The 23133-nt window shown below is 42.4% G+C and overlaps 1 protein-coding gene across 1 annotated transcript in view; it reads right to left on the bottom strand.

The window, feature by feature from the left end:
• phkg1a (phosphorylase kinase, gamma 1a (muscle)) overlaps window positions 1-23133 on the bottom strand; it is a gene marked incomplete at its 3' end in the record, with an annotated part of 82759 nt that overhangs the window by 5058 nt on the left and 54568 nt on the right. The window contains exon 7 of the mRNA XM_084317466.1: window positions 4087-4240. Within this exon, the coding sequence (XP_084173592.1) occupies window positions 4087-4240 (154 nt within the window). The remainder of the gene's footprint in view (window positions 1-4086; window positions 4241-23133) is intronic.

The following is a 23133-nucleotide window of genomic DNA, read 5'->3' as shown; positions in this document are numbered from 1 at the left end:
GTTCCTCATAGAGGAGGTAGGAGGGGTCTCCAGTATAGCGTCCAGCTTTTTCCTCATCCGCCTCTCTGCCACCACATCTAGATTGTAGCGGGCTCAAAGCTAAATGACAAAATGGTGAAATGTCATTACGCCTCCACTACAAGAATGCACTGGGCCTGGTGACACCGGGTGACCAGAGCTGCAATGCTAGTTTTGGCTAGCAATGTCTATGCCCCGTCCACACGAACGCTGGGTTTAATGTAACCGTGATTGTATGTGCGCAGTTGCACTGTTCGGCCACACACAACCGGGGATTTGCTACACTGCAACCGCGGTCTTTTGAAACCGGTGGCCAGGGTGGAGTTGTGCGGTTTTGCAGTTGCGTGTGGGCATAGCAACCGAGGTTATTCCCAGTGTTTACAGCAGAGCTGTCGCAATTATTCCCCATGTTCACGGCAGACCGCGGGGTAGAGAGATTAGAGCAGAGCCAACTACACCAGTGTTTACAGCAGAGCTGTCCCAAGTAGCGTTATATGAAAATGATTGTAACAAACTTTTGTTCAAAACGTATCGTCTGTGTTGAAGAGTGTTGTGATCGACTGATGTCTGTTGACGCTCAGAGTAAACATGTAGCTGCAGCTAAACTAAACTCATGTGTTGTCAAGTTATTGTTATAACTTATAAGGAACCCAGTCCAGAATGCATCCCCTTAACAATTGTTTGTATTGAGCCGTATTGTATTGTACCCATTCTGCAATCTGTTAAATAACGTTTACATCCATTTCATATCGGTAACGTTACTTCTTCTTCTTCAGTTAATTAATGGCAGATCGCAACCCAACAGGAAGTTTAGTGAGCGTTCAGTCTTTTCTGATTGGTTGAAATGGCCTTCATGTCTGAACAACATCGCCGCCTACTGCTTTGGCATTGTATTACATTGTACTAAATGTATCGGTTGCTGGGTTCCAGCTCTGCCCGTGAGTACGCAGTTATACACGGTTGTCCACCTGTGTTCACCGTGTGGACGGAGTTTTATTTTTTCAAACTTGGGTCATATTAAATCCAAACTCTCGTGTGGACAGGGCCTAACTGTCGCTTCGAAATTCTAAATCCCCTGCCTAAGGTCCATATAGTGCTTTTTACTGGTAGAAAAGCACTGGCAGGGCGCTGGGATGAAGCACTTGCTGTGAGAAAAAGAAACGCTGTGCATGAGTTTTGTACCAATGGCAACAGTGTAGCTATCACCAGCCAACTAACCACCGTTGTATGACAGACTAACGTTGTTGCTTTTGATTAACTCTTTGACGGCCACCAGCTTTCGCCATCTGCACTGTTTGGCGCCAGCGTTAATTTTAGCGATGTTTGCAGACCCATCGTGTGTTCTGTATTATAGCTATGGAGACAATAGTATGGCTCATTTTACAGGCATTGTTCATAGTCCATTACTGACTAATCAGTTAATTTCTAGTAGTTTGTTACACGCTACACGCTAAACATCGCCCCATTTCCCAAATAATAGTCTTTTTCCATAGATTGTGAGATATGACACATTATATGCAATAAGCCCAAACCGTTCTGGTTGATCGCCTGAAGCCCCAAATACTCCCAAATCAAAGGTATATCATCAAGGGGGAGGGGGGATCGTTTTAACTCAAAACTGTGATCGTTACCAAAAGCAAGTTTTACGTCCGGTAAACTACGACACTGTGATCGGTACAGAGGCATGTTTTACGTTAAAAAAATACCAGCAGGTTACCTAAGATGGATGTAACTGAGGGGTTACAAAACCCTGACTGTATTAAAGATTGTGATATATTAAACCACTACTAGTTATGTACTTTAATTACTGGCCATACAGTACATGAATATATATGGTGAACACCCACACAAGAATACGGCATTGACACATACATTATATTGGAGGGTTATTTATTATTATTAAGCAACGTTAGGTTACAGATTGAGAATTAGGCTCGCGCTTGTATGGCGAAGAACATACGTAAAGTCAGTCAAGAGCATAAGTCAATGAGAATAGTAGGAATACTATGATGGGTCTAAGCTGACGCCACCTGTGGTATAGCAATTATATGGGCCACACCGGTACCAACTGGAGACACTGGGTTCCCTCCGGGTGTAAGGCCGGGAGGGGTAGAGGAATGTTCGGGTACACAGTCTGAGTCAACGAGGAATAAAGAGGCTCCAGATACAGGAGCCAGTGCATGTACTCCCTTGATCAGCAGACAAAGCAATAGTTGTAATCCAATATGCTCGATAGCATTGACGACAGCTAGCCAGCCCCTTCCAAGAGGCGGGCCCGAGTGGTGATCCTCACGAGGTTAAATCCCAAACGACAGTGGAATCAACGGTGCTCTTCTCCGGTGGTCACGGTCCCAAAGCAATATAATCCAACCAGAAATGGTTCTGCAATCGCCGGTGTCGATTCTCCTGTGTACATATCCAACGGTTCTCGCCTAGGACTCCTCGGGTGTGGGCACGGATTTAGGCCGCACAGCCTGGATAAGTGCACTAGCTAAATACACGACGAACCGATGGTAATGCTGGTCACTGAAGAACTGTAGCCGCACGATACACAATAAATGTGGCGACTATTACTTCATATTAGATTAAGTCGAACTCAACGTTACTGCGTTAAACTCTGACACTTTAACATTCTATTCGCACGCGGTTCTCAATGCTCTATTTAGATGCAAGGTTGCTCACTTCACTGCACGTTGACTCGTGGTGAAGGCTTTACTAGTAATGAACGAATTGCTGCTGTTTACACCTGCGCCGTATTTATACCTAAGTGAATATCTAGTCCCAACCTGGTCACTTTGGTCCTGAATCACTACACTGCCAAAGGCATGTTCTAACATGCCCCAAACTCGCCCACTGCACCTGTCTGAGTGCGAGACTGCCTGGAGCCTGGGGGCACTGTCCAATAGGAGAGCGAATATTACTCTGGTCTGTACGCAGGTAAAGGGATATTCCGTGTATATATACAAATAATATACAAGGTATATCAAACGATACATATATATATTCAGTTTAATCTGGCCCTTCACAACAATGGACCTTACCTCAGTCAGAAAGTACTCCAAAATGAATAAATCCCAGTCGATCCCATGGCGATCGCAATTACTCGTGTATATTGGGCATGGCTACCATACGGGAAATAATAGCTTGAGGCACCAAATCTTCCACCGATTGCTATGTTGTGATCCACTCCTAGGCGGAAACAGCCGGAGTGGATCACAAGACAAGTGATATCCCCAGTTCCCAGTTTAAAAGGTAGGCGATACTGCCACCTGGTGAGATTCGATCGTCATTGCAATTCCAACGTAGGCAGATGAATCAGAGACACCTAGAGGGCTCCGGCTGACCGGGTTAACGTTATCTATTTGTTGTTATTTATTGTATATTTGTTATTTGTATTGCCTGGCATCGCAATCCACCCCTTTGCTTTTTATTAGCTAGTTGTTATTTTACTGTATTGGTGTTTTGTCACGATAACCACCAACCAGAGGATGCTTGCCCTCATAATTAGTTTGGATGAGTTTGGTCATGTTTCTGCTGACGCTGCACAATCTGACGGCCGTAGAGCACGGATGATGATTGATGATGTGGGCGAGTGACACAATTGGTTGGATATGATTGGTCGTCTGAAAAGAAGTGACAGTGACGACACCTGCGCCCTTCAGAAAAGTTCAAAGGTTTTCCACTAGAAACGCTCAGAGCGGCCGCACAAAAAAGGCGAAGCTCTGAAAAAGGAGCAACGCTTTTTGTCTAGGTGGCTGCATGCCGTCGCATATGCTCACTCCTCATTGGGAACAATTGAAAAAAAGACGCTGGTGCCAAGAAAATAAATGCTATATGACACAAGCTGCAGTAGATCCTGGAGAGACAAGAGCCCATCGTTTACAGTCTACATGGTCTCTATTTTTTGACGTTGGAATTACATTAAAGAAAATTTTTACTTATTCCACATTATTTGTGTGATTGAGTCTACACGGTCCTCATTCCAAACAATTGAAAATGGTACACGTAGCCCCTTTAACCCTTCCTAATACAGCACACAGTGAGCGTGAGCGATGCGTAACAACGTACCAAGTCTTTGACAGTGTCTGAGCGGTCCTCCCACTCCGGAGAGGAGAAGTCATACTTCCCCGCCAGGATCATACGCAGCATCAGCATCTGTTTCCTGTGCCAGAAGGGAGGCGAGCCGGCCAGCAGGGTGTACATGATCACCCCTGAGCTCCAGCTGAAAGCAAGGAACACAACAGCCACATCATGCTTCACCTCATGGTACAGAGTGGACTAACATTTCTGGACACATTCCTCCCCAGCTGCAAGCAAACTATGTCACACTGCCAACATGATGCACATAGTACTAAATGTATGTAGTCTAGTCTGTCTATTGTTTGATTTTTACTAAATGTATGCAGTGATAAAGTCTACTGTGTATTGTTTGATGTACATAGTACTTACTACATGTATGAAGAGTGGCATGTATAGTACTGTCTATTGTTTGATGTACATAGTACTAAATGTATGAAGAGTGATATGTATAGGCGGCTGGGTGGTGCAGCGGTCTAAGCGCTCGTCACCAACGCGTGAGACACCGGTATCGAATCTGGGTGTCAGCATTTCCTCCGGCTTGGGCCGGCCGTCATACTGACTCAATTGGCAGAGTCAGCGAGAGGGGAGTCGATGGGTGGTAATCTGGTCGTTGTAAACAGCGACTCCTACAGGTCGGTCAGGGCGCCTGCACAGCAAGGACAGGAGATGTCGAGGGTAGTGTGAGCCTCCCACACGTTACACCTCGCCAATGAGAGTCCGCGCTGGCAGGTGAAAAGAAGTGGCTGGCTGACTCTGCATGTATCGGAGGGGACATGCGATAGATTCTTCAACCCTCCCTACGACCGACCAGTGGGGGGCACATGCGAGCAACGATCAAGACAGGAGAGGGGGGAATTGGCACGACTAAATTGGGATGGGAGAAAAACAGAAAAAATAAGGAGAAAAAGTGGATAAAAAAAGAGTGATATGTATAGTACTGTCTATTGTTTGATGTACATAGTACTAAATGTATGAAGAGTGATACATTGTAGTCTACTGTCTTATGCGCTTCTGGCCGTCTATAACAGACTATCATTCATTGGTCATGGTCATTCATGGTCCAGCAAGAAATATCAATTCCTCAAAAGGTCTATATGGAGCACTGCACTCTCCATGGTGTTGAAAACGTTGTCTCGGATTTGTGTTTCAGGAGCGGTAAGTGCCTTGCTCAAGGGCACCTCAAACAGTAATTATTTGAGACCGGGGAAAGCATGTCTTTTTCACTGCCCGGATTTTCAAACCGGTGACTCGCCAGTAACAAGCTCGCTTCACTAACCAGTAGTGACCCACTAGGTGTCAGTGAGACAGGTCACATCTTCACTAACCCCTATGCTACCGACAGTACAGTGACCCACTAGGTGTCAGTGAGACAGGTCACATCTTCACTAACCACTATGCTACCGACAGTACAGTGACCCACTAGGTGTCAGTGAGACAGGTCACATCTTCACTAACCACTATGCTACCAGTACAGTGACCCACTAGGTGTCAGTGAGACAGGTCACATCTTCACTAACCACTATGCTACCAGTACAGTGACCCACTAGGTGTCAGTGAGACAGGTCACATCTTCACTAACCACTATGCTACCAGTACAGTGACCCACTAGGTGTCAGTGAGACAGGTCACATCTTCACTAACCACTATGCTACCAGTACAGTGACCCACTAGGTGTCAGTGAGACAGGTCACATCTTCACTAACCACTATGCTACCAGTACAGTGACCCACTAGGTGTCAGTGAGACAGGTCACATCTTCACTAACCACTATGCTACCAGTACAGTGACCCACTAGGTGTCAGTGAGACAGGTCACATCTTCACTAACCACTATGCTACCGACAGTAGTGACACACTAGGTGTCAGTGAGACAGGTCACATCTTCACTAACCACTATGCTACCGCCAGTACAGTGACCCACTAGGTGTCAGTGAGACAGGTCACATCTTCACTAACCACTATGCTACCGACAGTAGTGACACACTAGGTGTCAGTGAGACAGGTCACATCTTCACTAACCACTATGCTACCGACAGTAGTGACACACTAGGTGTCAGTGAGACAGGTCACATCTTCACTAACCACTATGCTACCGCCAGTACAGTGACCCACTAGGTGTCAGTGAGACAGGTCACATCTTCACTAACCACTATGCTACCGCCAGTACAGTGACCCACTAGGTGTCAGTGAGACAGGTCACATCTTCACTAACCACTATGCTACCGCCAGTACAGTGACCCACTAGGTGTCAGTGAGACAGGTCACATCTTCACTAACCACTATGCTACCGCCAGTACAGTGACCCACTAGGTGTCAGTGAGACAGGTCACATCTTCACTAACCACTATGCTACCGCCAGTACAGTGACCCACTAGGTGTCAGTGAGACAGGTCACATGGTTCAGCGTGTGGCCGAAAGTTATTCAAATCACATCTTTCACTGGATTTCTCAGGACTTTCATTCTCACTTCCCCGACACTCATTTTCCCAGCCAGTTATGGTATTCAACCTGATGACCTCGCAGTCACACTGTTAAGCTATCACCAGCCTGTGTATCCCACCAGATCATTTCCCCAAGGGGATTAATTTAATTTAATTTCAAAACTGTATTTAAACTCTAAAGGCAATTTGGGTTTCCCTCATTTACAGTCACGTCGAGTGTACATACAGAAATAAGGAAGAAAGAAAAAACATATAAAATCACACAGCATATAAAATCACAACAATAAGATGAGGAAAAAAGCAAGGATAACAAATGATTTAAAACACGTACAACTTGATTGACTTGACTCCTTAAAAAAGAAACACTCAAGAATTGCACACAATGAATAGAATATATTTTAACATTTTACAGCAGGTTGGGTGGGCTGGGTGAGTTGGGATGTCTAAGCTTCAGATAAAGGTGGTTCTATTGTACTGTGTAGTAATATGTGCCTGTCCTACTAATCCACACTGAGTCAAGATCATGACCAACTACACTTGCGTAGGACTCTCTACTGGTACTGCTTCATTTATAAATCTCTCCTCGAGTCCTCGGTCTGTTCCCTTCTTAGCTGTCATCCCTCATGGTGCAGAAACAGTCGTTTTGGCCTGCATCACAGGATCTTGTAACTCTCTGTAACATTTGCCCGCACAGAACTCGGAGAAACAGCCTTTTCCTATTCTGCCCCATCTACGTGGAACTTATTACAGAAGGAACTGAGGCTCCCGAACCTAATTCCCATTGTAGATTTTAAGCTTCTTATATGGAATATTGAAAGGGCATCCATGGGGGCCTGTTCTTGCTTTTAAAGGTCCTGTGTCTTATAAATGGCCTTTTCCAGTGTTTAGCATTGTTTTATAGCAATGGGGGTTTGTATCAATGGGTCTGTTTCTCTAATCCTCATTTTGGCGGATTGCTCTAATTCAGTTGAGACAATCTCCTCCCCCAGTGAACTAGGTCCTTCTGATTTGACTCGCTTGGCTACGTAGCAAGGAGCTGATCTGCAGTAACGCCCCCTCTAAGGTTGTAGCGCAACCATTCGCTCATCAACAGAGCGAGTGGAAATACCCGACACTTCCTCAAGCGGGTTTTGACAGAGAGAGGCAGAGAACGAGCGAGAGAGAGGGAGAGAGAGATAGAGAGGGACAGGAGCTTCTGTCGGGGAAACACACATGCATTTACACACACAACATCGACCGGCGCGCGGGGAAGCGCACACGCATTTACACACACAACCTCGACCGGCACACAGGGCTGGTATGGGTCTTCTCCCGGAGCACTCGCATATCACTGTCAAAATACCTTGACTCCCACGCGCGCGCCCGTATTCTGATCCGTGCAATAATATTCACAGGGGTATATATTGTCATTTGAAACAAGTTACCAATGTATTGTCCCGTGGGATTATGCCCCCCCCCCCCCCCCCCCCGCGGCGAAATTAATTATTATCCCCCTCCTCTATCTCTCTCTCTGTCTGCCTGTCTGCCAGTCGCAGACTGTGGATGACTGTCACTCAAAGTGCTTATGGGCGGAGCCAAGCCAAAAACTGCTTGAAATCTTGAAGTGGAAAAATGCTGCTTTTGAATACTTGATTAGAAATACAAAACAATGCATTTTTTTGAAAAACACTTTACAGATGTGTTCCATAGACTCACAGGAACTGTGTAAAGTTGCCCAAATAGTGAAAGGAATAGCAAGACATGTCCCCTTTAATTAAATGTATCTAGATTTTAGTTGTTACTTGTCTTGTTTTTGTCTTTTAGACGTTTAGACTTTTAGTTGTGTTACTTGTCTTGTTTTTGTCTGGAACTTGTTTTATGTATTTGTTATGTTTCTTTGGTGGAAGAAATATCATGTCTGCCTCATGGATCATAGATCAAGGTATAAAAGAGACGGTAGAGAGAGATTGAGACCAAGACGAGATCAAGACACATTGGGCCTCATTCACCAATACTCTCTTATTATTTTTCTTATATTGTTTCTTAACCGTCTGTTAAGAGAACAATAAGAAAAGCCACCGCCGCATTCATCAACCCGTTCTTTTTTTTTGAACAAATGTTTTTTATTTTCCCTTTTTTTAACATGAAACAAGACAAACAATACAGTAATAATCAATGATAAATGATAAATCACAGGACAATAACAGATATAATAATAACAATAATGACAGTCCAGTAATTAAATCAGAATGAATGTAAATTAAAAGACATACAAATAATAAATACAATACATGGGCTCTTGCTCGCTCTTTCCTTCCCTTCCCCCCCCTCAGGACCCCCACTTGGACTATACATCCACTACTTCATTTAACCTCAGAAAATTACAAATGTATATGCGTTCCTTTATCTTCTCCACCATAGCTACCCAGACTGCTATGCTGGCTTCATTAACACCTCAAATTCGTGCAGTGGATATCTCTAGATAAATCACATCGAGATAGGTAAGAACCCAAACCTTCCTGCACATTTTATCCGGTTGAATCCAGCGTGACGCTATAAATTTGTTGGCAGCCGTAAGACCCGCCAAAATGAGTCTCTTTACATGTACAGAGGTCGATAACTGAGAAACATCATTCAACAACAATACAGAAGGCAGTATAGGTATGGTCAGAGACAAAAATTCTGATAATTGAGTGGTTACATTTTCCCAGAAAGTCTTGACAGGAGGGCATTCCCAATACATATGCATATATGTACCAATAGCACCGTTTGAACACAAGGAGCATCGAGAGTTCGGTCTGAGACACATTCGGTGCAATCGTCTAGGGCAGGGGTTCCCAAACTTTTCAGGCCAGGGCCCAGAAAATAAGGCGTCAGAGAGCCGCGGCCCAATGCACATCGTCGGGCTTTTATTTTTTTGCCAGGCGACCGATTTTTTAAGCCAAATATCACTTCAATCCTATTAAGTTAGTTCAAGTTAGTTATTCATTTATATGTGCTATTTATGAGAGGGCTAACTTGTTGCAAAATAATAATGATAATAATAATAGCCTTATTAAAATACTATTGTTGCTTCGGTTGTTTTCAGCATTTTATGTGCATAATCTGTTATTTAGTTTGAAATGTTCGTTGAAATAAGTAGATTTTTCGTTTTTGTTTATTTATTAAGTTAATATAAAACCATATAGTCACATTTTAGAATACAATAGAATAGAATTTTAGAATACAACTAGAAACACTGTCCTGGCCTGCTTCTAAGTTCAGTGGCCTGACAAAAAAAATCATCTCGCGGCCCACCCGTGGCTGTTCGCGGCCCACCTTTGGGTCGCGACCCCGACTTTGGGAACCACTGGTCTAGCGGTCAGGTAAATCCTATGAACAAAATTAAGATTAATCTGTTGGTGATCTGGGTTGCGTGATGATAGCCGAACATTTTCCCAGACTGCATCCCAATCAAAATCTACTTCCAGGTTTGGGATATCCTTCCTCCAAACCGAGTCTAGGGGAAGGACCTCATATGAGGACGTAAGTAAGTGGCGATAAAAGTCAGAGACGAAGCCTCTCGACGTCTCCTTGTCATAAAATAATTTGTGAAATCTGTGGTGCTCAAGTGGAATATCTAATGGGACTCCGTGAGCCCTCAAAGCTGCTCTTATTTGTAGATAGAAGAGATAAGTAGAATTGGTGAGGTTAAATTTGTTGAATATATCTTGATAACTGCGGAGACCATGGTCATCGAAGATATCCCCCAATGTGTGTATGCCTTTCTTTTCCCATCCAGGATATCTGATAGGTTGTTGTGCAATAAGGATTAAATTGTTATTAAATAGGGGAGAATGCCTGTGCCATTTATGGTGGTTAGTACACTTTTTCTGTGTGTCACGCCATATCCGGATCACATGTGTAATAAGAGGGCCAAATCTCAAGTTGCATTGTTTAATTGATAAGTTGGTGTACACTATATCCTGCAGTCTATGTGGTGCCACTATGTTCTCCTCTAATTGTCTCCAGGATACCAATGCCTGAGAATCAAACCAGGTGATCAGTGGTCTTAAAGAGAATGCTTTAAAGTAGGGATGCTCGATATTGGCTTTTTTACCGATACCGATATTCCGATATTGTCCAACTCCAATTTCCGATACCGATACCGATACCGATATCAACCGATACCGATATATGCAGGGTTTCCCCCCCAAAAAACGGAATAATTTCAGGTAACTAATAATTTCACTGGATGCATTCAAAAGGCTTTCTAAATGTAAGCATTATCTGTGCAAAATATGATCATTAAAAAAGTAAAAATGAACATTTTAAACCAACATGCATACTTTTGACAATAAATAAAATAAGAATTGGTTCTTACTTGCTTGCCTGGGTAAATAAAGGTTAAATAAATGTTAAAAAAAAAAAAAAAAAAAAAAAAATTGTTATTGTTTTTTTTTTTTTTTTTACCGATACCGATATTTTCCGATATCACATTTTACTGCCGATATCGGCCGATAATATCGGTCGGCCGATAATATCGGACATCCCTACTTTAAAGTAATAGTAGAAGTCTGGAAAGGCTAAACCCCTGTCGGTTTTATTTCTCTGTGCAGTGGATCTTTTTAACCATGGACGTTTGTTGTTCCAAATAAATGTATATGCAGCGGAGTGTAGTTTTTGCCAGTATCCAACAGGAGGGGGTAACGGCAATATTGAGCTGATGAAGTTAATTCTGGGCAAAACATTCATCTTAACTATTGACGCTCGGGCCTGTAATGAGTTTTTTAATTTTGACCACCTGCCAAAGTCATTTGTGATCCTGTCTAGCAATCCGGAGTAATTATGCTTCACCGTTTGGCTTATCGTAGGGAATATTTCAACTCCAAGACATCTAAAGTGTTCTACCATGGGTATATTTGCTGGGAGGGTGGTAGCCTTCGCAGTCACATTGAGTGGAAGGAAGGCCGATTTTGGCCAGTTTATCTTAAAACCCGATAGATTGCCAAAATCATCTATTACTTTTAGAAGATGAGGTAGGGAGGTGGCAGAGTTTTGCATGAACAAGATTACATCGTCTGCATATAAGCTAATGTGATGCTGTGTGCCCTTAATTGAGATCGGTGTTATGGACTGGGATTGTTTTATGTACTGTGCTAAAGGTTCTAGGGATAGAGCAAATAGACCAGGACTAAGAGGACAACCCTGTCTGGACGAGCGCGATACAGGGAAGTGTGGAGAGCAGAATTTACCTGTTAAAATCATGGCCGATGGATCTGTATATAGTCATCAACCCGTTCTTAACGTCCAAATCTGTTCTTACCCAGGTGTGTCGAATGATGAATCCCACTCATTCTAAACTGAAATGCGCATTCTCGCGCAATTCATTTGCATACAAACACACCCACGGGCTCATTATAATACGAGAGCCGTGTGCACAACTGGGTCTGCATTGCATGAGCGGATCCCCGTATTCAATAGGTAACGCTGGAGCGTTTTGCGCTTTGCTCAGATTCAATTGCATTGTCATCATACAGCACCAGTGTTGGGACTAACGCGTTACAAAGTAACGCATTACAGTAACGAAGTTACTTTTTGCGATAAATAGTACTCTAACGCATTACTTTTCAAATTCAGTAACGCTACTTACGTTACTGAATGGTTCGTCACTGCGTTATTTGCGTTATATACGGCGTAGATTGATAGCGAGCGGTAGTGATTATTATTATTATTATTTATCCTCATATCCTGTCTGCCTGGCTGCGAGGAAACGCTATGCTGGGGGCGTGTTTTGTTTACTATTCCTGAGATTCCTGACTGATAATGGCAGCGCCCAGCTACTGCTACTCGCGTATTTCTCTTTTGTCGAGCGAAAAGAAAATAACGTTTTAGTTATGTCATTTGTGTTTTGGCTCAAAGATACTGGAGTATAACGTTAACTACGAGGACTCATCCAAATCCACTAGCCACCCGCGTAGAATGATACGAGGCGACACACAGCAAATGGGACGGAAAACTTTTTTCAACTACTTGGAGAGAGAATATACAGTACAACATGAAATGAAACAAAGAAAATGTTTAAGGGGCTGCAGGACTAACTTTACATCTCGACAGACACTGGTGAGTGCAGTGATGTGAATGTAAATGAATGGAAACTCAAGTTGATCAACGCATTTCTGACTACAAATCTGTCAGGGAATCTCATCAATACTAATCAAACAATATAAATATAGTCCTTTCATGCACAATTGATATCCTAACTATTCTAACGTTGCAATGCACGATTGATATCTTAAACAACGTTGCAAGACTGTTATAATGAAACGCTCCGGCGACAGATATCAAGGCTGTTCCTCAAGCACTTATTTTCAACCTAGAACCTAGAACGTGCATGCGCTCAACCTAAACGTGCATGCGCGCAACCTAAACGTGCATGCGCGCAACCTAAACGTGCCTGCGCTCAACCTCCCCGAGCAATTCGGCACGGTGCATTTCTTATTACGTCGGGACATTTGTGTTTGTGTCAGATTTGTGTTTATCTAGACCACATTGCTTAGCAGAGTTCAGTGATGTGAATGGAAACTGTCAAGTTGATCAACCGATTTTGAGTATCTGTATCTGGCTGCATGGGAGCAATTTTTTTCTTCTTCAAGTAACTAAATAGTTACTTTTCACAGTAACGCATTACTTTTGGGTGTAAGTAACTAGTAACGTAACATAGTTACTTTTTAAATGAGTAACTAGTAAAGTAACTGAGTTACTATTTTTCAGTAACTAGCACAACACTGTACAGCACCTATAGCTATATAGTGGAATAGACTGTATTAACACATTGGTTGCCAACAACAAGATTGAGGAATTGGATTAATCTTTTTGCAGAACATCTGTGCGTTCGTGCGTGCGTGCGTGTGTGTGTGTGGTGTTAGGCGCTGAGCGCGGCACGAATAAATGATTCACTCTCCGAAACTATACTCGTATTCAAAACGGTATAAAACGGTTGGACATTTATGGGGCCAGTTTCGAATTGCAGCCTCCCGCCGTATGTGCTCCTTGAGGGCGGTTTTGAAGGTGGGTACTGGGTAGGGATTCACATTATTTTACGGCTGTGGGTAGGGTGTTCCACATTGTTGTGGCATAATTGCGAAACGTGTTTCTGTGTGCGTGTGTGTGTTCGTGTGTATGTCTGTGTTTGTGTGTGTGTGTGTCCATAGAGCACTCAGACAGTACCCATAATGTCTGAGTCAATGCCGATAACCAACCATCTCATACATGCAGACACACACACACATATTTATCTTTACTGATTGCATATGAGGTGGTCCGCAAATGTTCTTGATAACAATCTAGTGGTCCGCATAAACAAGAAGTTTGGGAACCACTGATATAGACGATCTCTAAATATGCGTTCTATATGCGTATGGCCTGGGCGGCCAGAGTATCTAAATGTTCTAACAGGAATATATAATCCAGTTCAGACAGAACGCACGCAATAAATAATAATAATAATAATAATAATAATAATAATAATAATAATAATAATAATAATAATAATAATAATAATAATAATAATAATAATAATAATTATTATTATTGAAAAGTTCTGGATTTTTTAAGTCGTATTTGGGGGCAACTGACCAATGGTAGGCTTTATTCTTTTCATCTGGGTAAGAGTTTCTTATCTGGGTAAGAGTGGTCTCGACCACTCTTAGAATTTGGTCTTGCCTAAGAGAAAAGCTAAAATAAGAGAACATTGCTGAATCCCAGGTAAGAACAAAATAACAAGAAATTCTAGTTAAGAACTAAATCTGTTCTTATATCGCTTCGTGAATGAGGCCCATTGTGTTTGAGGCAGAGACCAGGGCCCTCATTCATCAACGTGACGTAGAAAATGTTCTATTTCCACACGTAAGCACAGAATTTAGAATGCGTGCACGCACAAAAGAAACGGGATTTACCACACGTGCGTACGCAGGTTCTACGCACACCTGTCATGATAAATATCACCTTGGCCCTGCGCGAGGCTCGTGCACACTTTCACGTATTTGCATACCAGAACCGCCCCGATTAACCATATACGGTAATGGACCACCCCCATGAAATGTGGAAAAGTGGACTAAGCCGAGGGTGTTGTACACTGTCGGATATTATATCTATTAACTTCCTAAAAGACCATTGCTGCCTGGACACCGCAAACACTAATAAAGACCATTAACCACTGTTTTGCCGTTGCCCGTTAGTGTCATTAATGCATGCTGGAATAAGAATGCCTTTCTTAATTTATTTTTAATATTAATAATTATTATAATACAATAAAAGACAGCTCCGTCTTTTAATACACATATATTGTACAGTAACGTCAAATAAATACTACAGTCCCCGCTGAAATAAAGGTTCTGCACGCACATACCAGCAGTGATAGAGAGCATCCTGACCGGCAACATCACCTCCTGGTTTGGGAATAGCACTGCACAGGACCGTAGCAGACTACAAAGAGTGACACGTTCAGCCGAACGCACAATTAGAGGGGGGCTTCCCACCCTCCAGAACATTTACAACAAGCGGTGCAAGGGGAAGGCTAAGAGAATTATTAAGGACTCGAGCCACCCGAACAACTGCCTCTTTGAACTGCTGCCGTCAGGCAAGCGATACCGGAGTCTTATGGCGAGCACAGAAAGACTCAGAAGGAGCTTCTATCCCCAGGCCATCAGGCTGCTAAACGAACAATAATCGCTAAACGAACAATAATCACTATGCAACAACCATCAAATGCACACAGCACACACACCCACACGCACACACTCACTCAAACAAACAACACACTGCAGCACCCACTCTCCACACTTTAGATCACACAAACACACTTACACTTTATATTTATTGATAAAGGATTTGCACTACAACTCGTACACCTACTGTGAACTGTACCTAAACTGCACCTCGTCCATTTATGCCTTGCACTATATAGTATTGTATATTAGTACACTGCACAGTATTGTATATTGTATGGTAACTACGTCTACGAACATTGTACATATGTCTAAACTGAACACTGTGACCTCTTTTTTACTTCTAATTTTTACTATGTTTTTATTTTCATACTTATCTTGTCATGCACAGTCTCTGGAGCGCAACAGTAAGAAGCATTTTGTACAAAAGTATTCTGTACTTCTGTATGACAACTATTAAAGAAACTTGAAACTTGAAACTTGAACTTGATCTACAGCATAAAAGATAGCCACTTTATAATACTATTCCGAGTAGATAATTCATCTGTATCGCAACAGAGTCACGGATCTGGTCGGGGCAGGTAGCATTATGTCGGGAAAATCCTTATGAAATAAACAAACGTGAATTAAAGAATTTAAAAACAAAGTTTAGCATATTAAATCGTTTTATAAGCTTTCTGAGTAGATAATTCATCTGTATCGCAACAGAGTCACGGATCTGGTCGGGGCAGGTAGCATTATGTCGGGAAAATCTTTATGAAATAAACAAAAGTGAATTAAGGAATTTAAAACGAAGTTTAGCATATTAAATCGTTTTATAAGCTTATAGCTTTTTTCATGCTGATTTGAGAAGGGTCCAGCTGCAGAGCCGGAGAGCAACTCTCAGGGCCAAGATAGCACTTATACTATTTTGAGAGAGACAGCAGAGAGACAGACAGCAGAGAGACAGACAGACAGGCAGACACTGTTCCACAGTGTGTGTGTGTGTGTGTGTGTGTGTGTGTGTGTGTGTGTGTGTGTGTGTGTGTGTGTGTGTGTGTGTGTGTGTGTGTGTGTGTGTGTTTGTGAGTGCGTGCGTGCGTGTGTGTGACTACTAGTCTAATAGTAGAGACTCAGCCCCCCCCCCCTCTGGACCACCTCCTAGTAGAGACTTCTCTAGGAAGAAGACGAAGATGAGGATTAAGGCGAGACACTGCAGGTGAATAGGCAAATATACTTTTTTTGTTGATTTTGAGATTTTGTTATATTTTGCTTCCTAAACATGTCTTCTATGAAACTAGTGACAATAAAACGTCAATAACACACATTAGTTGTTCATTTTACTTCATTTTGCCTTATTGCATCCATAAATGTCCACATATTTAATGGGGAAGTGCCTCATTTGCATATATAAACATACATTTCAGAAAACTTGTCTCTACTAGGAGGTGGTCCAGAGGGGGGGGGGGGGGGTCTCTACTGGGAGGTGGTCCAGAGGGGGGGGGGGGGGGGGGGTCTCTACTAGGAGACTAGTGGTCACACACACACACTGTGGAACAGTGTCTATCTGTCTGTCTGTCTGTCTCTCTGCTGTCTGTCTCTCCGGCTCTGCAGCTGGACCGTCTCAAATAAGCACGGAAAAGCTTTTAAGCTCATAGCTCCAATTTGGGTCCCAAATTGCGGTACAAATGAAGGAGGTGTCTCGGGTAGTGGACTCTAGTTAATATTATGTTCTCTCTGCAATTAGACTGCCCCTCATTCATTCATTCATCCCTATCTGATGCTATCTCTGAAAACAGTTCCTGCGAGCACAGTCAGTGCACCCGATAACGCTATATATATAAACCTGCATTCATTCGGAGAGAAAGACCTATTCCACATGCTATTTAGGGTTTGACAATAATTACACTAATATTGCTATTTCACAATGAACTATAATGAATTACGGGGGTTGTAACTGAGGGGTACAATTCCCTGACTGTATTAAATAAGTATGGTATCATTAAACCACTACTGTCTTATGTACATTACTACTGGCCATACAGTACACAGGTATATGAGATGAACACTTCCACAATGACACGGTTCCACACAAATCTTGGTTAGAATAATATTTATTAGCAGCAATAATAGTAGATTACATTACTTTACTTAGAGTCGCACTTGTAAGGCGAAGAATGTGCGTGAGTAAGTCAAGAGCGTAAGTCCATTATAATATTACGCAGGAGATAATGAATACCACCTGTATCTTAGGAATTATATCTATGGTACACTAGTAGGGCAGCGGGAGATACTAGTAGGGTCCCTCCGGTTGTAGGCCAGCAAGGGGAGAGGATTTGTCGGTAGCAAAGTCTGGGTCAACGAAGAATAGGGAGACTCCAGGTACAGGAGACAGTGCAATAATCTCTTGATCCGCAGACGAATAACAGCTATTCTCCGGCATGCAGCTCCGCATGGAAGAAAGCTAGCCAGCCTCAGGCGTCTTAGAGGCGGGCTCGACGTTGCTCCTCACAGGGTAAATCCCACACAATTGTGGGTGTAGACGATTCTCCGCTCCATCAGCTACAGGACCAAAGCAAATATAATCCAGCCGAAAAGGGCTATGTAGTCGTCGGGTAGGTTATCCAGTGTACATGTCCACACGGTCCTCGTCTAGGGCTCCTCGGATGAAGGCGCCAGGTTAAGCTGCCCAGCCTGGATAAGCACACTAGCTGGTACGAGGAAACGTTGGTAATGCTGGTCACTGTAGAACGGTAGCCGCACGATACACTATACATAAATAGACTATTACTGAATTAATAGAATAGGTCGAACTCGACGGTACAGCGTTAAACTCTGATACTTCAGCTATCAATTCGCACGCGGTCTCAATGCTCTATTTGGGGCCAAACAGGCCCTACTTCACCGCACGTTGTATCGTGGGTGAGGCCATATTTATATGTTAGGTGAACAAACTAGTACCAGCCTTATTCCTGTCTCGTATTCTTGCGCAGAGCCGTTCATGTCCAGGCATGTCTTTGGCGGTGACTTTGAACTAGACCTTGGGGGTATGGCAGTGGCGCCTAAGGGACCGCTGTCCAATAGGAGAACGAAATATTATGGTCTGTACTAGGTAAAGGGATATTCCGTGTATATGTACAAAGAATACACAAGGGATATCAGACGATATACAAATATTATGCAATATATATCAATTAGTAAATATATATATTCGGTTTAATCTGATCCTTCGTAACAGGGGTCATACAGAACACGTCAGAAAAGCCTATTTCCGCGTTGAAACTAATGCATGCAACTGATCTATGCCGTCCGTCTGCAGTCCCCATATTCTACCACTGGGCGTCAGCTACGCATGCTCCGAGCTGTGCGTAAATATAAGCACGAAGTCAAGTTCAAGTTGAAATTGATGAATCCCACACTTTGCTTAGAAATGGTCGTACGCACAGGTTAAGCACATATCTGTGCGTAAGTCACGTTGATGAATGAGGGCCCAGTTCTGAGACCAATGAACCACAACAGCTTAAAGGTGCTATAGATAACAGTTTTATGTATGAGTAATCATTTACATTTAAAAAATAATACAGCCACAGAGGTTTTTCCCCAAAAACATTTTTGATTAATGAATTTATAATTTTTAAAGGTTTGGCAGGTCCAAAATTAATGTTGTTGTTTACATGTTTTTTTTTTGCATCTGATCAAATGTAAAAATAACAAATGAGACACAAAATTGCTGAACAAAATTGTACTACAGTAGGAATTGGATCTAAAAAGTATTGCAGTATTCTTCCTGGCACAATAGGGCGGCACGATGGCACAGGGCTGAGCCCAAACGTTCAAACGTTCTGACCTTCGTTCGTTATGTTGGCATTCAAATCTTAACTCATTGAGCGCCAACAATGATATCTTGTTTCTGAAAGCCAACGCTTGAGCGCCAAAAACGAGATATCTCTTATTTTTTTTCTTTCGTTTTTAGTTTTTTTGATTATTATTATTCTAAACAGTCCCGCAGAGCTCCCTGGCACCTCTGATTAAGTTAGAATTTAAATGAAGATCGAGTCCCGACAGGTGGCAGTACCTACCTTTTGAACTGGGCTAGTTTAGTGTGGGGCCACTTTAGTGTGGAGAGTGTCTAGCACTCAAAGCACTATAGAGCGAGCAGCAGTGAGTAGAGCCATGGAGACAATAGTATGGCGATCGCGACTTGTGGAGACTATTATGAAGATGACAAAACGATCACACTTATGGATGATAACGTGCAACAAACGGTGACGATCCATCCATAACATAAGGTGCGTTTTCACCAGACTATGTTGGATTCTAGTATTTTCAAACAGGCTGTTTGGATGTACGTTCCTGTATGTAGCGTTACCCTGGCGCTGCTAATGGGCCAACAAACATTATATTTATTGATCCTGATCCTGCATGGGATAGTGCACGAACGAAGGCATGTAGAAATAAACGTTTTTTCCCTGTTGGAGTATAAATAGTGCCTGTCAAATGAGCCATACTATTGTCTCCATAGCTATTATCAATTATAATCATTTTAAACTATTCTTATTATTTGCTAGATCCAAATGTGAAACACTGTGATTATTTGTTCATGAATTACAGGAGTATTACTGAATAGAGAGCCTATTAGGATGCTAGATCCTAATGTGAAACACTGTGATTTGCCATATCTTGCTATGCTCGCTCATGCCTGTATTTTTTATGTCCGTCGGTTATTGCACTTTTTACTTCTTACTGATGACTATTTTTAAACTGAATCATTTTAAACTATTTTTATTATTTGCTAGATCCAAATGTGAAACACTGTGCAATAAGTCCCACTATTTAGTATGGGTTCGAGTCCCTGTGATCTAATATCACTAAAGTTACAGTGTGGGTTTGAGTCCCTGTGATCTAGTATCACTAAAGTTACAGTGTGGGTTCGAGTCCCTGTGATCTAGTATCACTAAAGTTACAGTGTGGGTTCGAGTCCCTGTGTGGGTTCGAGTCCCTGTGATCTAGTATCACTAAAGTTACAGAAGTATGTTGGGAATTACAGGAGTATTACTGAATAGAGAGCCTATTAGGATGCTAGATCCTAATGTGAAACACTATGATTTGCCATATCTTGCTATGCTCGCTCATGCCTGTATTTTTTATGTCCGTTCTATTTTATAATTTTTTTTTACTATTTTTAAACTGAATCATTTTAAACTATTTTTACTATTTATGTTACTGAAAACTGTAAGCGGAGAGCCTATTGGGATGCTAGATCCTAATGTGAAACACTGTGATTCTACCTGTCTATCTTTTTATGCTCGCTTATGCCTGTATTTTTTACTGTTGTGAAGCACTTTGAACTGCAACCTCTGTATGAAAAGTGCTATACAAATAAAGTTATTATTATTATTATTATTATTATAGAATATACGATGGGTCTGCAAACATCGTGAAAATGGTCAAAAAAGCTGGCTCCAGGGAGTAAATATGGAAAAACAGCATGGCAGTCAAAGACTTAATTAACACATTCGGGGCCAGACCCGAGATATCCCGGGTTAACTCGCCATGCGCTGGGCGCCAAACCCGAGAAAAGTCGGGTTTTAATCGTTATTTCTTTTATTCGCTATATCCATTCATAATTCATCCATCCAGCCTGATGTTATCATTGGGAATGTGTCTGAGATCGCAAACGTCCAATACCGCCGCCTAACGCCTTGCGGCCGCTATTGCACTCCATTTGAAACTATCTGGCTTGTTGTCTGGGCCGAGCTGCGGCGTGCGGGCAGGGTCTAAACACTCCGGCAAGACAAGCGCTTATAACACATGCATCGACGAGGGTCGGGCCCCCCCGGTTTGTGTTCTTTGGTGGATTACGTTGGAAACATGATCGCGATATGTGCATATGTGCTACGTTATATCCGTAAATGTGCGCTATGTGCCTAAAGTCAAGACTCGACAGTACTGAACCAGAAAAATTATTTAGGCAGTGGCGAATATTCATGGCAGCCAAAGGAAGCCAAGCTTCTCCAAAAATATGACCAGTAAAAAGATTATTATTAAAAAATTTATATTTTTTATAGTTTACAATAATAAGAAAATCATTATTTTTCATCTGTGTTATAATTTTCTCCCTCCTGGAGAAATTAACCGAACGAGCGAAACTGCGCCCACTCTCTATAACACTGCACTGATTGGCTGCAGGTACACTTCTCTTCTCTGCTGGTAGCATTATTTTAATTGACATGAAGACAGGCTTGGATGCCAATGTCTGGCATCCATTTACAAAAAAAGAATTAGCCAATAAGATTCAAGCTTAATTCAATGGGGTTGGTCTTAACGGCCCACCAACCTTGTGACCTGAGGATTCCACTAATATCTGACTGCTCCAGGTTCAAGACCAATCAAATCACATTAAAAGCTAAACGTGACAACGTCTGAACGTCATCGTCTCATTCTAAGTTCTAGCTAGCTAGCCAGTTGAACAATCAACAACAAACAATAATGGAAGGTGACGGAGATCTTGTTGAGTATCTCTTAGTAAATGATTTCACAAAATTTAAATTTGAACAACAATTACTAATCAAAGCACCACAACTGTGCATTGTTCAGGCAAGATCCGGGAATAAGGTTGGACAACGTACTTTTAATGTCGACAACTACAAGAGGACTGAATGGTTAACTGGTTCGGCTAACAGAGGACAATTGTTTTGCTGGAGATGTCTGTTGTTTGACAAAGCGGGAGGTGTCCTAAACAATCCATGGACCACCAGTGGGTATTTGGATCTAACCAATCAGTCCAGGTCCATTGACAAAGTTAGTCAAAGAACGACATCACTGGGTGAGTGAAATCAATCACCGGTGCTAGCTGGCTAACTAGCTAACGTTAGTTAGCTCCTGTCAAAACGAATGGTTTGGTATGACCGTCAAGTTATTTATATTTGACATTAGCTATTTATGGGTAGAATATTCTGATTCTGGCTCACTAGATCAGTCACATTAAACTGTTTCCTTTTTATGGCTTGCTAGCTAACGTTATTTAGCTAACGTTACTTTCCATGCAAACCAAACTTGGCCAAGGGCTAACGTTAGGTAATTACCCCCGGGCATTGAGTATTATTTTCAGATAACAGCACACCACGTCATGTATTATCCCTTATGTAGTGATATGCAGTAGGGACTATATAATGCCGGTGCGCGACCCAGACGGTATATATGGGTGCACCAGTATGTATGTAAGCGGCTATGTCAAACTGAGTAAACTTGAGTCCATGGCTAACTATCTAGCCATGGTAACTCCCAGCTTTTTTGCCGACTGACTGGTGTAAACAAACTTCGGGGGCGTTCCAAGGGTGCAACGTTTAACTCATTATCAAAACATAGGTTGTGAAAAAGATTTCTGACTTGGCATCCTCTGTCATTTTACCGACGCTACGCCACTGTATTTAGGAGCACATTTTTTGCATGATTAAAAACGATGGTTCGAACGTCTGTTCGAAAAACTCTGGCGAAGTTAGAATCCCAAAAACAGGGACAGCTCTACTGCTGCCTCACAGCAAGAAGGTCCTGGGTTCGAACCCCAGCAAGGGGCCTTTCTGTGTGGAGTTTGCATGTTCTCACTGTATTCGCATGGGTTTCCTCCAGGTACTCTGGTTTCCTCCCACACCATAAAGACATGCATGGTAGGCAGGGACTACAGATGAAAACGAGCTCATTAGCTAATTCTGGCACATTTACATCGATGTGGAAACTGAAGATGTTGATTAATGTGCACTGTCCCTGGGTAGAAAATAAATAAATAAACTTAAATGTGGAGCCCTATTTAACCCCTTCCTAGCTCACCTAGCATGAAGGGATTGCTATCAACATATTCCTTGCTATCTCTAGTTTCATAGCATCATTACAGCATTCACATAGCACACACATCCACACGCACACACTCAC

This window comes from Notolepis coatsorum (assembly GCF_963971535.1).
Source record: "Notolepis coatsorum genome assembly, chromosome: 1".
In the NCBI taxonomy this organism is placed as follows: Eukaryota; Metazoa; Chordata; class Actinopteri; order Aulopiformes; family Paralepididae; genus Notolepis; species Notolepis coatsorum.
The sequence above is the reverse complement of the archived record's forward strand: the minus strand, read 5'-3'. Positions and strand labels throughout refer to the sequence as shown.